General features: G+C 43.5%; 1 protein-coding gene across 3 annotated transcripts; it reads left to right on the top strand.

Moving 5' to 3' along the window:
* The first annotated feature begins 4,656 nt into the window (after window positions 1-4,656).
* On the top strand, window positions 4,657-9,155 carry LOC100695134 (C-C chemokine receptor type 6-like). Of its 3 annotated transcripts, XM_019345575.2 has the most exons (3): window positions 4,686-4,729; window positions 4,815-4,984; window positions 7,205-9,155. In XM_019345575.2, exon 3 carries the CDS (start codon window positions 7,255-7,257, stop codon window positions 8,455-8,457), a length of 1,203 nt encoding a protein of 400 aa, XP_019201120.1. In that variant the 5' UTR covers window positions 4,686-4,729; window positions 4,815-4,984; window positions 7,205-7,254; the 3' UTR covers window positions 8,458-9,155. The 3 variants fall into 3 exon arrangements, with proteins under 3 accessions (XP_019201122.1, XP_019201120.1, XP_025754884.1); XM_019345577.2 differs by lacking the exon at window positions 4,815-4,984 and having other exon boundaries at window positions 4,657-4,729; XM_025899099.1 differs by lacking the exons at window positions 4,686-4,729; window positions 4,815-4,984 and adding an exon at window positions 5,477-5,845.
* Window positions 9,156-11,231: the final 2,076 nt, after the last annotated feature.

Genomic DNA, 11,231 nt, shown 5'->3' on the forward strand with positions numbered 1-11,231 from the left:
CAGCGGTCTTAGCTACTTATACGCCAATCTCTAACCTTCCTTTCATATCAAAAATTCTGGCTATATGGATAAGGAATGGCTTATATGAAGGGTTTCAGTCAGGTTTCAGAGCTCATCACAGCACAGAAACAGCTTTAGTGAAGGTTACAAATGATCTTCTTATGGCCTGTGACAGTGGACGCACCTCTGTGCTTGTCCTGCTAGACCTCAGTGCGTTCAATACTGTCGACCATAATATCCTATTAGAGCGATTAGAGCAAGCTGTGGGTATTACAAGTACTGCACTGGAGTGGTTTGTATCATATCTATCTAATAAGAATAAGACTTTTATTTTAAATGATCTTATTCTATCGTCGGGACTGGACTTCTTATTCCTGACGGAAACCTGGCTTCGCCCCGGCGAACTTTTTCCCTTCTCGGAGCTGCTCCCACCTGACTATGCTTTTATTAGCTCACCCCGGACCACTGGAAGAGGTGGAGGGCTAGCTTCAGTTTTTAAAGACAAACTTCGATATCGGCAGCTGCCACCTGTTCTGTACCCCAGTTTCGAGGTGCAGTTATTGGAAGTGAATTGTGTCCCCTCCATCCTCTGCGCTGTGGTGTATCGCCCCCCGAAACATATCAAGGATTTTCTTCCAGAATTTGCCGATCTACTGGGGAGCCTTGTGCTACGTTATGACCGTATACTAATTGTTGGTGACTTCAACATTCATGTTTGCTGTGAGGACAGTTCGCTAGCCAAGGATTTCCTCGCTCTTATCAGCACCCTCAATTTCACCCAGTGGGTAAGTGAACCAACTCACACTAAAGGTCATATACTTGATTTGGTACTTTCTTACGGTTTGGATATTTGCATCACGGACATAAAGGACTCTGGGATTTCTGATCACTTCCCGGTTTTGTTTAATACTGTAGTGAGCGATGTGGATTTGAACAGTGATGGTCCTGTGCGGCAAACGCGCACGATTAACTCTCAGTCAGTCGCCCACTTCATTGATGCTTTCCTTGACTCTCCCCTCTCTGATGCTAACTGTAATGGGGTTTTATCAACGGATTAAAGCTGCCAAATCTGCCTTTTTGTCTAGCATTATTATGACTAATAGCCACAACCCCCGAGCCCTTTTTAATACTTTTAACTCTGTGATAAACCCTTGCACTGTCATTTTTAGGGATGCCTCCCCTGCTCTTTGTGATAAATTCTTAAAGTATTTCTCTGATAAAATCGCAGCTCTAGGGGCTTCTCATCCATCTCATTTTTCATTAGTATTAGACCCAGTTCCAGCCTCTGAATGCTTGACTGTCTTTCAACAGTTTCAGCCAGTGTCTTATTCTGCTTTAAAAGATATAATTGATCATCTCAAAATCTCTGGTTCCCCGCACGATATTCTTCCTTCTCGTTTCTTTAAGGAAGCTTTACATGTTATTGGTCCTTGTATCTTATCTCTGCTGAATGCATCATTGTCATCAGGTTGTGTACCATCTGTCTTTAAGCATGCTGTTGTGCAACCTATTATGAAAAAGAAAAATCTTGACCCTAATGGTCTTACTAACTACAGGCCGATCTCCAAACTCCCTTTTATTTCCAAAATATTGGAAAAGGTCGTTCTAAAACAACTTCAGGCATTTTTAGATGCAAATGGTATAAATGAAAAGTTTCAGTCTGGTTTTAAACCTTGCCACAGCACAGAGACAGCCTTACTTAGAGTTTTTAATGATCTTCTCTTAACTGTTGACTCTGGCTATTCCGTGGTTTTAGTTTTACTTGACTTGACTGCTGCTTTTGACATGGTTAACCACAACATTCTTCTATCAAGATTGGAACATGTTGGTCTCAAAGGTACGGTTTTATCTTGGTTTAAATCCTACCTCTCAGAGAGGTCGTTCTCTGTTGCTATGGGGCAACACTCCTCGGCTTCTGCCCCTATTTATTGTGGTGTGCCTCAAGGGTCCGTGCTTGGTCCTGCTCTTTTCTCTTTGTACATGTTGCCGTTGGGATTAATTTTTAGAAAATACAACATCTCCTTTCACTGTTATGCCGATGATATCCAGATTTATTCACCTCTGAAATCCGATGTGTCTGCTTCTTTGCAACCTCTGTTCAACTGTTTGCATGAAGTAAAAATTTGGTTATCACATAATTTTCTTACATTAAACGAGAATAAGACCGTAATCATAGTCTTTGGTAGTCACACCCCGCTAGACCAGTTGACTAATGCCCTAGGCCCTCTCGCTAGCCATCTCTCGCCCACTGTAAGAAACCTCGGAGTGTTCCTGGATGGCTCTTTTAAACTTGAGAAACAGGTCTCCACTGTGGTGAAAAACAGCTTTTACCAGTTGTGTCAGATTTCCAAAGCAAAGTCGTTCCTTCCTTTAAAGGAACTTGAAAAGCTTGTTCACGCATTTATCACATCCAGATTGGACTACTGTAACTCCCTCTATTCGGGCCTCCAACACTCTTCTCTTTATCGGTTTCAGTTAATTCAAAATGCAGCTGCGCGTCTTTTAACAGGTACAAGAATCCATGAACACATAACTCCAATTTTAGCCAAACTACATTGGCTCCCTGTTAAATATCGCATAGATTTTAAAATTCTTTTGTTCACTTTTCAAATTCTGAATAATTTAGCGCCCACCTATCTCTCTGACCTACTCCACCTATATAATCCCAACAGAGCGCTTAGATCATCCAATCACTTGCTCCTTGCACAACCTAGGTCTCGAATGAAGTCGAGAGGAGACCGGGCCTTTGCGATCGTGGCACCTAGACTGTGGAATAACCTCCCTGTACATATTCGTATGGCCGAGTCTATCCAGTCTTTTAGATCTCGTCTTAAAACTTATCTGTTTACTTTGGCCTTTGATTCTAACTAGTTGGCTGATTTTAGCTTATTGTGTTGTTACCTATTGTTTGTTGTCCTATTTTATTGTTTGTTTTAATTGTCTTGTGTTTTGACTGACTGTGAAGCACTATGGTCAACACTGTTGTTTTAATATGTGCTATATAAATAAACTTTGATTTGATTTGATTTGATAATAGAATTCAATTTGTTCATGTAAATGGAGAGTCCTCTTCACACACTAAAGTTAATTATGGAGTTCCACAGGGTTCAGTGCTAGTACCAATTCTGTTTACATTATACATGCTTCCCTTACCCAGTATCATCAGAAGGCATAGCATACATTTTCACTGCTATGCAGATGACACCCAGCTCTATCTATCCACGAAGCCAGATAACACACACCAATTAGTTAAACTACAGGAATGTCTTAAAGACATAAAGACCTGGATGACCTCTAACTTTCTGCTCCTTAACTCAGATGAAACTGAGTTTATTGTACTCGGCCCTGAAAATCTTAGAAATATGGTATTTAACCAGATTCTTACTCTGGATGGCATTACCTTGGCCTCCAGTAACACTGTGAGGAACCTTGGAGTCATTTTTGACCAGGATATGTCCTTCAATGCACATATTAAACAAATATGTAGGACAGGTTTCTTCCATTTGTGCAATATCTCTAAAATTAGAAATATCCTGTCTCAGATGCTGAAAAACTAGCTCATGCATTTATTACTTATAGGATGGACTACTGTAATTCATTATTATCAGGATGTCCTAAAAACTCCCTGAAAAGCCTTCAGTTAATCCAAAGTAGCTTTAGATAATGTTACATCTGTGAAAGTATTATGAGTTATTTTTTCTCTAATGGTTAAAATTTTATTTGTGAAGAAGTTCATTAAGTCATTACTAGTTAACGCTAAAGGAATGGTTGGCTCAACAGCGGTCTGACTTTTTGTCACCCTAACTACAGTGCTGAAGAGAAACCTAGGGTTGTTCTTATTTTCTTCAATTAGTGATGAATAGTAAGATGGCTTTGCGGAGGGCTTTCTCATAAAGCAACTATTTCTCCAGGCTGATGATCTTCTAAATTTGTGACACGCCATTTTCTCTCCAGCTTACAAGTTTTTATTCTTTAGACTTCGTGTTTGAGAGTTATACCAGGGAGTCAAGTACTTTTGATTTGAGGCTCTATTTTTCACAGGAGCTATAGTATCCAGTGTCATACGTACCGAGAAGGTAAAATTATCAACAAGATAATCGACCTCTGTTGGAGTAGTGTTCAGGTAGCTGCTCTGCTCTGTGTTCGTACAGGGCAAATGAAGATGAAGATGATAACAGTGGGTGGATTATATTCTTAAACTTAGTTACAGCACTTTCCATAGGACATCTACTGTCATGAAGTAGACTCTCAACTGCTGTGTAATCAATTGTTGTAAATTTAAATGTTATCAGGAGAACACGAGAGGGTTTTCAGGAAACACTGTTAAATGTTCAGTTTCTATGCCATATGTTATAACAAGCTCTAGAGTGTGATTAATGTGGTGGGTGGGTTCTTTTACATTTTGAGAGAAGCCAATTGAGATTAAATGCTGTGTTGAGGCTGTCATTTTTAGCATCTAAATGGATGTTAAAATCACCCACAATAATTATCTGAGCTGAGCACTAAATCAGATAAAAAGTCTGAGAAATCAGATGGAAACTCTGAGTAAAACCCAGGCTCACCAGGATAAGAATCAGAATGAAAATGAAAAAGTCGTGAGGAATTCAGAGGGCACACCTTATTTCCTGCTCAACTGGTTATTTGTCACAGGTGTGAGTCTCTGCTTCTGAGCTGCTTCACTCTTACTTTGGTTGAGTTTGCAGAGCTGCCTCCCTCTCGTGCATTGCTGGTAAGTCCTTTATTCCCTCACACTGCAGGTCATCACATCATACAGGTGTAAACAGGTGTTCTATTTGCACATTGTATCTATACAGGTCGCCTTCTTCTGATGCTAGGTGGAACCTGAAAGTCAGAATGAAATGAGCTGCTTTCACTTTGGTGTGTTCATCCTTCTCAGGAATGTTAGGTAGTGGTGGGCGGATCGATCCAAATATCGATAGTATCGATACCAAGTCGGCATCGGTATCGGATCGATACTAGCCTGGTGAGATCGATTCTTTACTTTGAGTTCTGCTTGTTTACAACGCTGTGCTTTCGGCAAAGACGAAACAGCCAGGTCGCTGGACTCGCCACTCCTGTGTCAGCGAAGAGCAGGCACACTTTGCTCCCTCTCCCCCACTCTTATGTTTCAGTGTTGCGCTGTCATGTCATGTGACTTAGACACTTTGGGGGTTTTTAAGTTGTTTACATACTGTATTAATTATATTTTTACCAGTTGTTTTTGTTGTTGAGAATTTTAATTGTAATTTTTGTATTATAGTTTATCAACAGTATGTCACGATCCTGGGTCTTATGACCCAGCGCTTTGAGTTTTAGTTTATTTTGATGTTTATAGTATATGGTTAAGCTCATTAGGTTTTCTAGTTCATTTGTTATTAGATTCCCCTTGTGTCGTCCAACCCCTGTTAAGTCTCCCCTGCCCTTCATGTGTTTCATGTCTGCGTCTCATGTTTCCTGTTTTATTTTGAAGAGATCTTGTGTTCCTGTGTTCATCGTGTTTAGTTTTACTCTTCCACTGAGGTCGTTATGTTCATGTGTGTCAGCTGTTCCCCCATGTGTTCCCACTTCTCTCATTAGCCTCCTGTGTGTATTTAGTCTGTGCCTTCTCATTCAGTCTTTGTCGGATCGTCTGTGTTATTCCCAGGCCATGTCCTGTGTTCAGGTTTTCATATATCCTCCTCATCATTGCCATGTTTAGAGTTTTGTTTGTGTTTCTGTTTGCCAGGGTTTTCATAGTTTGTGCTTCCTTTCTATTTTAACCAGTTTAGGTTATTGCTTAGTTTGAATTGTTTTTGCCCTTTTATTTTGTACTTTCCTGTCTGCCTGAATAAACACCTCATCATCAGTTAAGTTTTGAGTTTTAGAATGTCTGCACCTGGGTCCACTCCTCACACTCCACGCAGTTTGCCTCGGCAAACTGTGACACAGTATTTGTTTTAATTTGTTTACTGGTTTGCGTGCACTTAGGATTTTTCAAAAAAAAAAAAAAAAAAAAGATCGCCACCACGCCAGACCCAATGGCATTTTCATGCTTCGCAGCATCATTTATTCCTACAATAATCACACGGATGCTGTAACGGTACATTCAATGGCTGCAGCTCTCCCGCTGCCAGCCATACACATCACCACCACCGAAACTGCAGTGGCATTGCAGAACACACCCCACCACATACCCCCATCGCCTGCTTCAGGCCGGGCAGCCATCCGGCCGAACCTACTCCCCACTCCGCAAGCAGGTGAGGGAATCGGCCCGGACCATCGGCCCCAGCGACGGGGAAGTGTCGCTGGGGCCGATGGGCCGGGGCTCACAGGCAGCTGGGCAGACGGCCGACACGCAGGACCATGCAGCGTGCCGGCCTCTGTTGGAGGAGGCCGAAGCGGACAGCACGGCACCCTCGGGCGTGGCACGACCCCCGCGCACCTCGACCTCCGTCTCCAGCTTGGCAGGTCCCGCTGGCGCGGCAGCCTCCAGCTCACCCCGAGCCGCACGCTGTCCACCCTTACAGTAATCACATGGGTGCTGTGACAGTACAGCTCTCCCACTGCCAGCCATACGCATCACCACCAAACACAACAAAAGCACAAGCAGCGCACAGGTTTTAAGCCGGTGAGGCATGATTGTAGATGCCGTAAAGGTGAGTCCATCTCACCTGCAGCGGCATTGCAGACCATGACCCGCCACAATAATAAAGCATTTTTAATTTAATTATAAATAAATTATTTCTCCTAATTATGTCCTGGGTTTTAACTATTTAATAATAAAAAAGGAAATATCACAAAAAACACTTATGGTCATGAAAATTAATTGCGATTTAGCAATTCAATGACGCATCCGCCTTATTTATTGAAAAGTATCGGTATTGGTATTGGTATCGGCGATACTGGCCCATATTTAATTGGTATCGGATCGATACCAAAATATGCAGTATCGCACACATCTAATGTTAGGCCTGTATTGGTGCTCAGCCTTTTTGTTTTTACTTTAGTTGCAGAGACACAGATGAAGAACGTGGATTTTATTTAATTATTATTTGAAGATACAGAGCTGATTAATGTGCAAACTGAACATGCTATAGCATCCACACAGCTTCTTCATCATATGTTCTCTTCCTCTTGTCATTGTATTTGTTTCACTGTGAAACAAACCCTAACCCATCAGACACATTTGCTGTAGTTTTATGTTTTCTCTCTGCTTGCTTTACAGTCATCTACTCTGCAGAGGATTTGATATCCAACCAATCATACACCACGAAGATGTCCAACCAATCATACACCACTGACATGTCCAACCAATCATACAGCCCAAAGATGTCTGAAGATGAAAATAACTATAATGGCAGTGACAACCTAGATTATGATGGATTTTGTCTTTTTCACAACAACCAGAGTGTGGTGGATGTGATTGGCCCGTACGTTCACTCCATCATCTGCATCCTGGGCCTTGTGGGGAACAGCCTGGTCATTGTCACCTACGCCTTCTACAAGAGGACCAAGTCCATGACTGACATCTACCTGTTCAACGTGGCCATCGCCGACCTGCTGTTCGTGCTGGCGCTGCCATTCATCGTCTACAATGAGCTGTGGTCATGGCCGATGGGGCAGGTGGCCTGCAAGCTGCTGCGCGGCTCCTACAGCGTGAACCTGTACAGCGGCTTGCTGCTGCTCGCCTGCATCAGCACCGACCGCTACATCGCCATCGTCCAGGCTCGACGCAGCTTCAGACTGCGCTCGCTGTCATACAGCCGCATCATCTGCGCCATCATCTGGATCTTCGCTATACTCGTGTCCGTCCCCACCTTCTACTTCTACGACTGGTATGAGCCGTCACACACCAATAGCATCATGTTGAATGATGATAACCAAAGCGAGATCCAGATCTTGAGTTCTGAGTATGTCTGTGAGTTCAAGTTTGAAGACCGAGACACAGCCATGGCGGTGAAGGTGGCCGTCCCCAGCACCCAGATCAGTGTGGGTTTCTTCCTGCCACTCTTCATCATGATCTTCTGCTACAGTGCCATCATCGACACCCTGCTGAAGGCCAAAAATCTCCAGCGGCACAGAGCGGTGCGATTGGTGCTGGTGGTTGTGGCCGTTTTCATCATCTGCCACCTGCCCTACAACATGGTGCTGCTGTACGACACGGTCACCATGTTTCAGCAGCGCACGTGTGAGGAGGCGGACATGCTGGAGATGGCCAAGTCGGCGTTGCAGACCATTGCTTACATGCACTGCTGCCTGAACCCGGTGCTGTACGCCTTCGTGGGGGTGAACTTCAGGAATCACTTCAGGAGGATCTTCACGGACCTGTGGTGTCTTGGAAAGAAGTACATTGCCCCCCGCCTCTCCAGAGTCACCTCTGACTTCTACATGTCCTCCACTCGGCGCTCGATGGACGTGGCGCTTCTTTCGCCATGTGAAGACATTCGTGGGTTGATCTCTGAAGCTCCAGGTCTCTAACACCAAAACTGACTCACTTCTGTCGCACCGATGAGATTCTTAATCCAGAGCAAAATATTTAGAAGATAAAGAAATCTAACTCCATGCTGCACCTCTTGTTCTACCTCATTATTTTAATTGTGAAATATTCCAACTTCTGCATTTTATTTTTTGGGATTATTTTGTGAGTGATGACCGAAGACGAGTCTCCCGCAGAGCCTCCTGCTATCTTAACTACACAAATGAAGCAGAGCTCAAGTCTTTGTGTCAATGTTTTGTTACCTGAAACAGACGGCTGAACGTGCGGAACCATGAAAACACGTCTGGTTTAAACTCGTCTGATCTCTCCTTCATGGCGGCCTCCCCGTGTACCCTCGACCTCTTTCAGCACTGCTGCTGTTTTAAGGACGCCCTGGCGCTGTGCACAGCTCTGCTTATAGCTCTGCTGCTATAGCGTAACACAGGGCGGTGAATTCACTGTTTAATGCATGTTTTAGCCTCTATCTGACAGTGGAGATTGGAGTGTGTCTCTTCACTAACTGGACCTCTGGACTCCACATACTGAAGCCTGTGTCAATGTTCTGTCACCTGTCCTGCCCTCTGGTAAATAATGAGACCACATCTGTGGCTTGAGTTCATGTGCACAGTAGCGGTTTTAGATACGGGCGACACGAGCGGTTGCCCGGGGCGGCATCGTGATGGGGGGTGGCATCACGGGCATCGGCAAAAAAAAAAGAAAAAAAGAATGCTCATACTCATGCTGCCCCGACGGCAGCCAGCGCATATTGGGAATGGCATAGGCACCGATCGGTTTTCTATCGCCCATTTGCTGGGAGTAAGGGCGCCCTCCGTTTGCGAGGTGCGCCTGCTGCTTGCGGCACAGGGAGGAGAGGGCAGGGCGGCGGGGGATTCTCTGGCTGGCTGGAGCAGCATCTAATAACCAACTCGCAAAATAAAACAAAATAAAACAAAATAAAAACAAAACAACAAACACGAAAACACCGGACATTATGATACAGACTTATAATTTGCACCGATGTTTTTTCGAAATTCTATACACGAAAAGTGAGCGCGAGAGCGCGAGAGCCCTCGGTGCGCCTGCGCGCTGCTGAAGTCAAAGTAAACTTTATTGTCATCTCCGCTACATACAGTCCAGCATATAGAGAGACGAGACGACGAGGCTCCAGTTACAGCAGTGCAAATAAACGGACAATAAATATAGTAGAGTAAGAAAATAAATATACACTTTAGGACGAGGGGTAAAGGGATCAATAACAATTTAAAATTTATAATTTACAGTTTGATGATTTAAAGTCTCACACATAACCCGTCGAAAGGGGAGGGAGACCTGCTGCTTCCAAATAGAGCACATTTCATTCATAATGTTGTAAATCCAAGCCCATTATGTATTCATGATTTGGATCCTGGGTTGTGTGAAGTCTCAGAAATGCACCCTAGACAAAGTTAATCTGTGAACTAAGGTGTAGGTCTGTTAGGTTATGTTGTGGTGACCCTCTGGTTGAGGGATGGGTGTTCATACTGGAGTGCAAAATTAAAACCAATGGAAGATGGACAAGAAAAGTTCAAAGCCATCAGGTGCTCAGTTTAGAAAAAAGAGAAAAGAAGAGGAGGAGAAACGAACAAATGATACAGGTAAGCAGATGTGTCATTGGATAATGGCAGGTCATCCTGAAACAATCAGAATCAGAATACTTTATTAATCCCTAAGGAAATAATGTGGGTTACAGTTGCCCCAAGAAGAAATGGTAAAAATAGTAACAGTAACAGACTAAACTCCAAACAATACATTATGTTACAGATTTTAATATTAATTAGTCATTGTCAATTGTTGATTTGTCCTGTTCTCATTGTATGACGAATTATGATGGCTGTTTGGTAGCCGTTTGCATACTATGCATACTCTCTCTCTCTTCATATGTGTGTGTGGACAACAGTTTTATGTTAATGTACAATCCTTAACATGTTTTGTGTGTGTGGAGGGGGGGGCTAGGACCGCCACTGCATGTGCATGAATTAAATAATCAGGCCCCATCTTATCTTAATGACCTTGTAGTACCATATCACCCTATTAGAGCACTTCGCTCTCGCTCTGCAGGCCTACTTGTTGTTCCTAGAGTATTTAAAAGTAGAATGGGAGGGAGAGCCTTCAGTTTTCAGGCCCCTCTTCTGTGGAACCAGCTTCCAGTTTGGATTCGGGAGACAGACACTATCTCTACTTTCAAGATTAGGCTTAAAACTTTCCTTTTTGCTAAAGCATATAGTTAGGGCTGGACCAGGTGACCCTGAATCCTCCCTTAGTTATGCTGCAATAGACGTAGGCTGCCGGGGATTCCCATGATGCATTGAGTTTTTCCTTTCCAGCCACTCACTATGTGTTAATAGACCTCTCTGCATCGAATCATATCTGTTATTAACCTCTGTCTCTCTTCCACAGCATGTCTTTCATCCTGTTTTCCTTCTTCACCCCAACCGGTCCCAGCAGATGGCCGCCCCTCCCTGAGCCTGGTTCTGCCGGAGGTTTCTTCCTGTTAAAAGGGAGTTTTTCCTTCCCACTGTCGCCAAAGTGCTTGCTCATAGGGGGTCATATGATATGATTGCTGGGGTTTTCTCTGTATTTATTATTGTGCGATCTATTGTACAATATAAAGCGCCTTGAGGCGACTTTTGTTGTGATTTGGCGCTATATAAATAAAATTGAATTGAAATTGAATTGAATTGAATTGAATCGAATCAGAAAGACGCACATGAATGATATGACAAACTGTCGATATGTG

The sequence above is a fragment of the Oreochromis niloticus genome, linkage group LG15 (assembly GCF_001858045.2).
Source record: "Oreochromis niloticus isolate F11D_XX linkage group LG15, O_niloticus_UMD_NMBU, whole genome shotgun sequence".
NCBI classification, from domain to species: domain Eukaryota; kingdom Metazoa; phylum Chordata; class Actinopteri; order Cichliformes; family Cichlidae; genus Oreochromis; species Oreochromis niloticus.

Bases quoted from the DNA above. Each gene is read 5' to 3' on its own strand.
- LOC100695134 (XM_019345577.2), top strand. From the start codon at position 7,255: ATGTCCAACCAATCATACACCACTGACATGTCCAACCAATCATACAGC.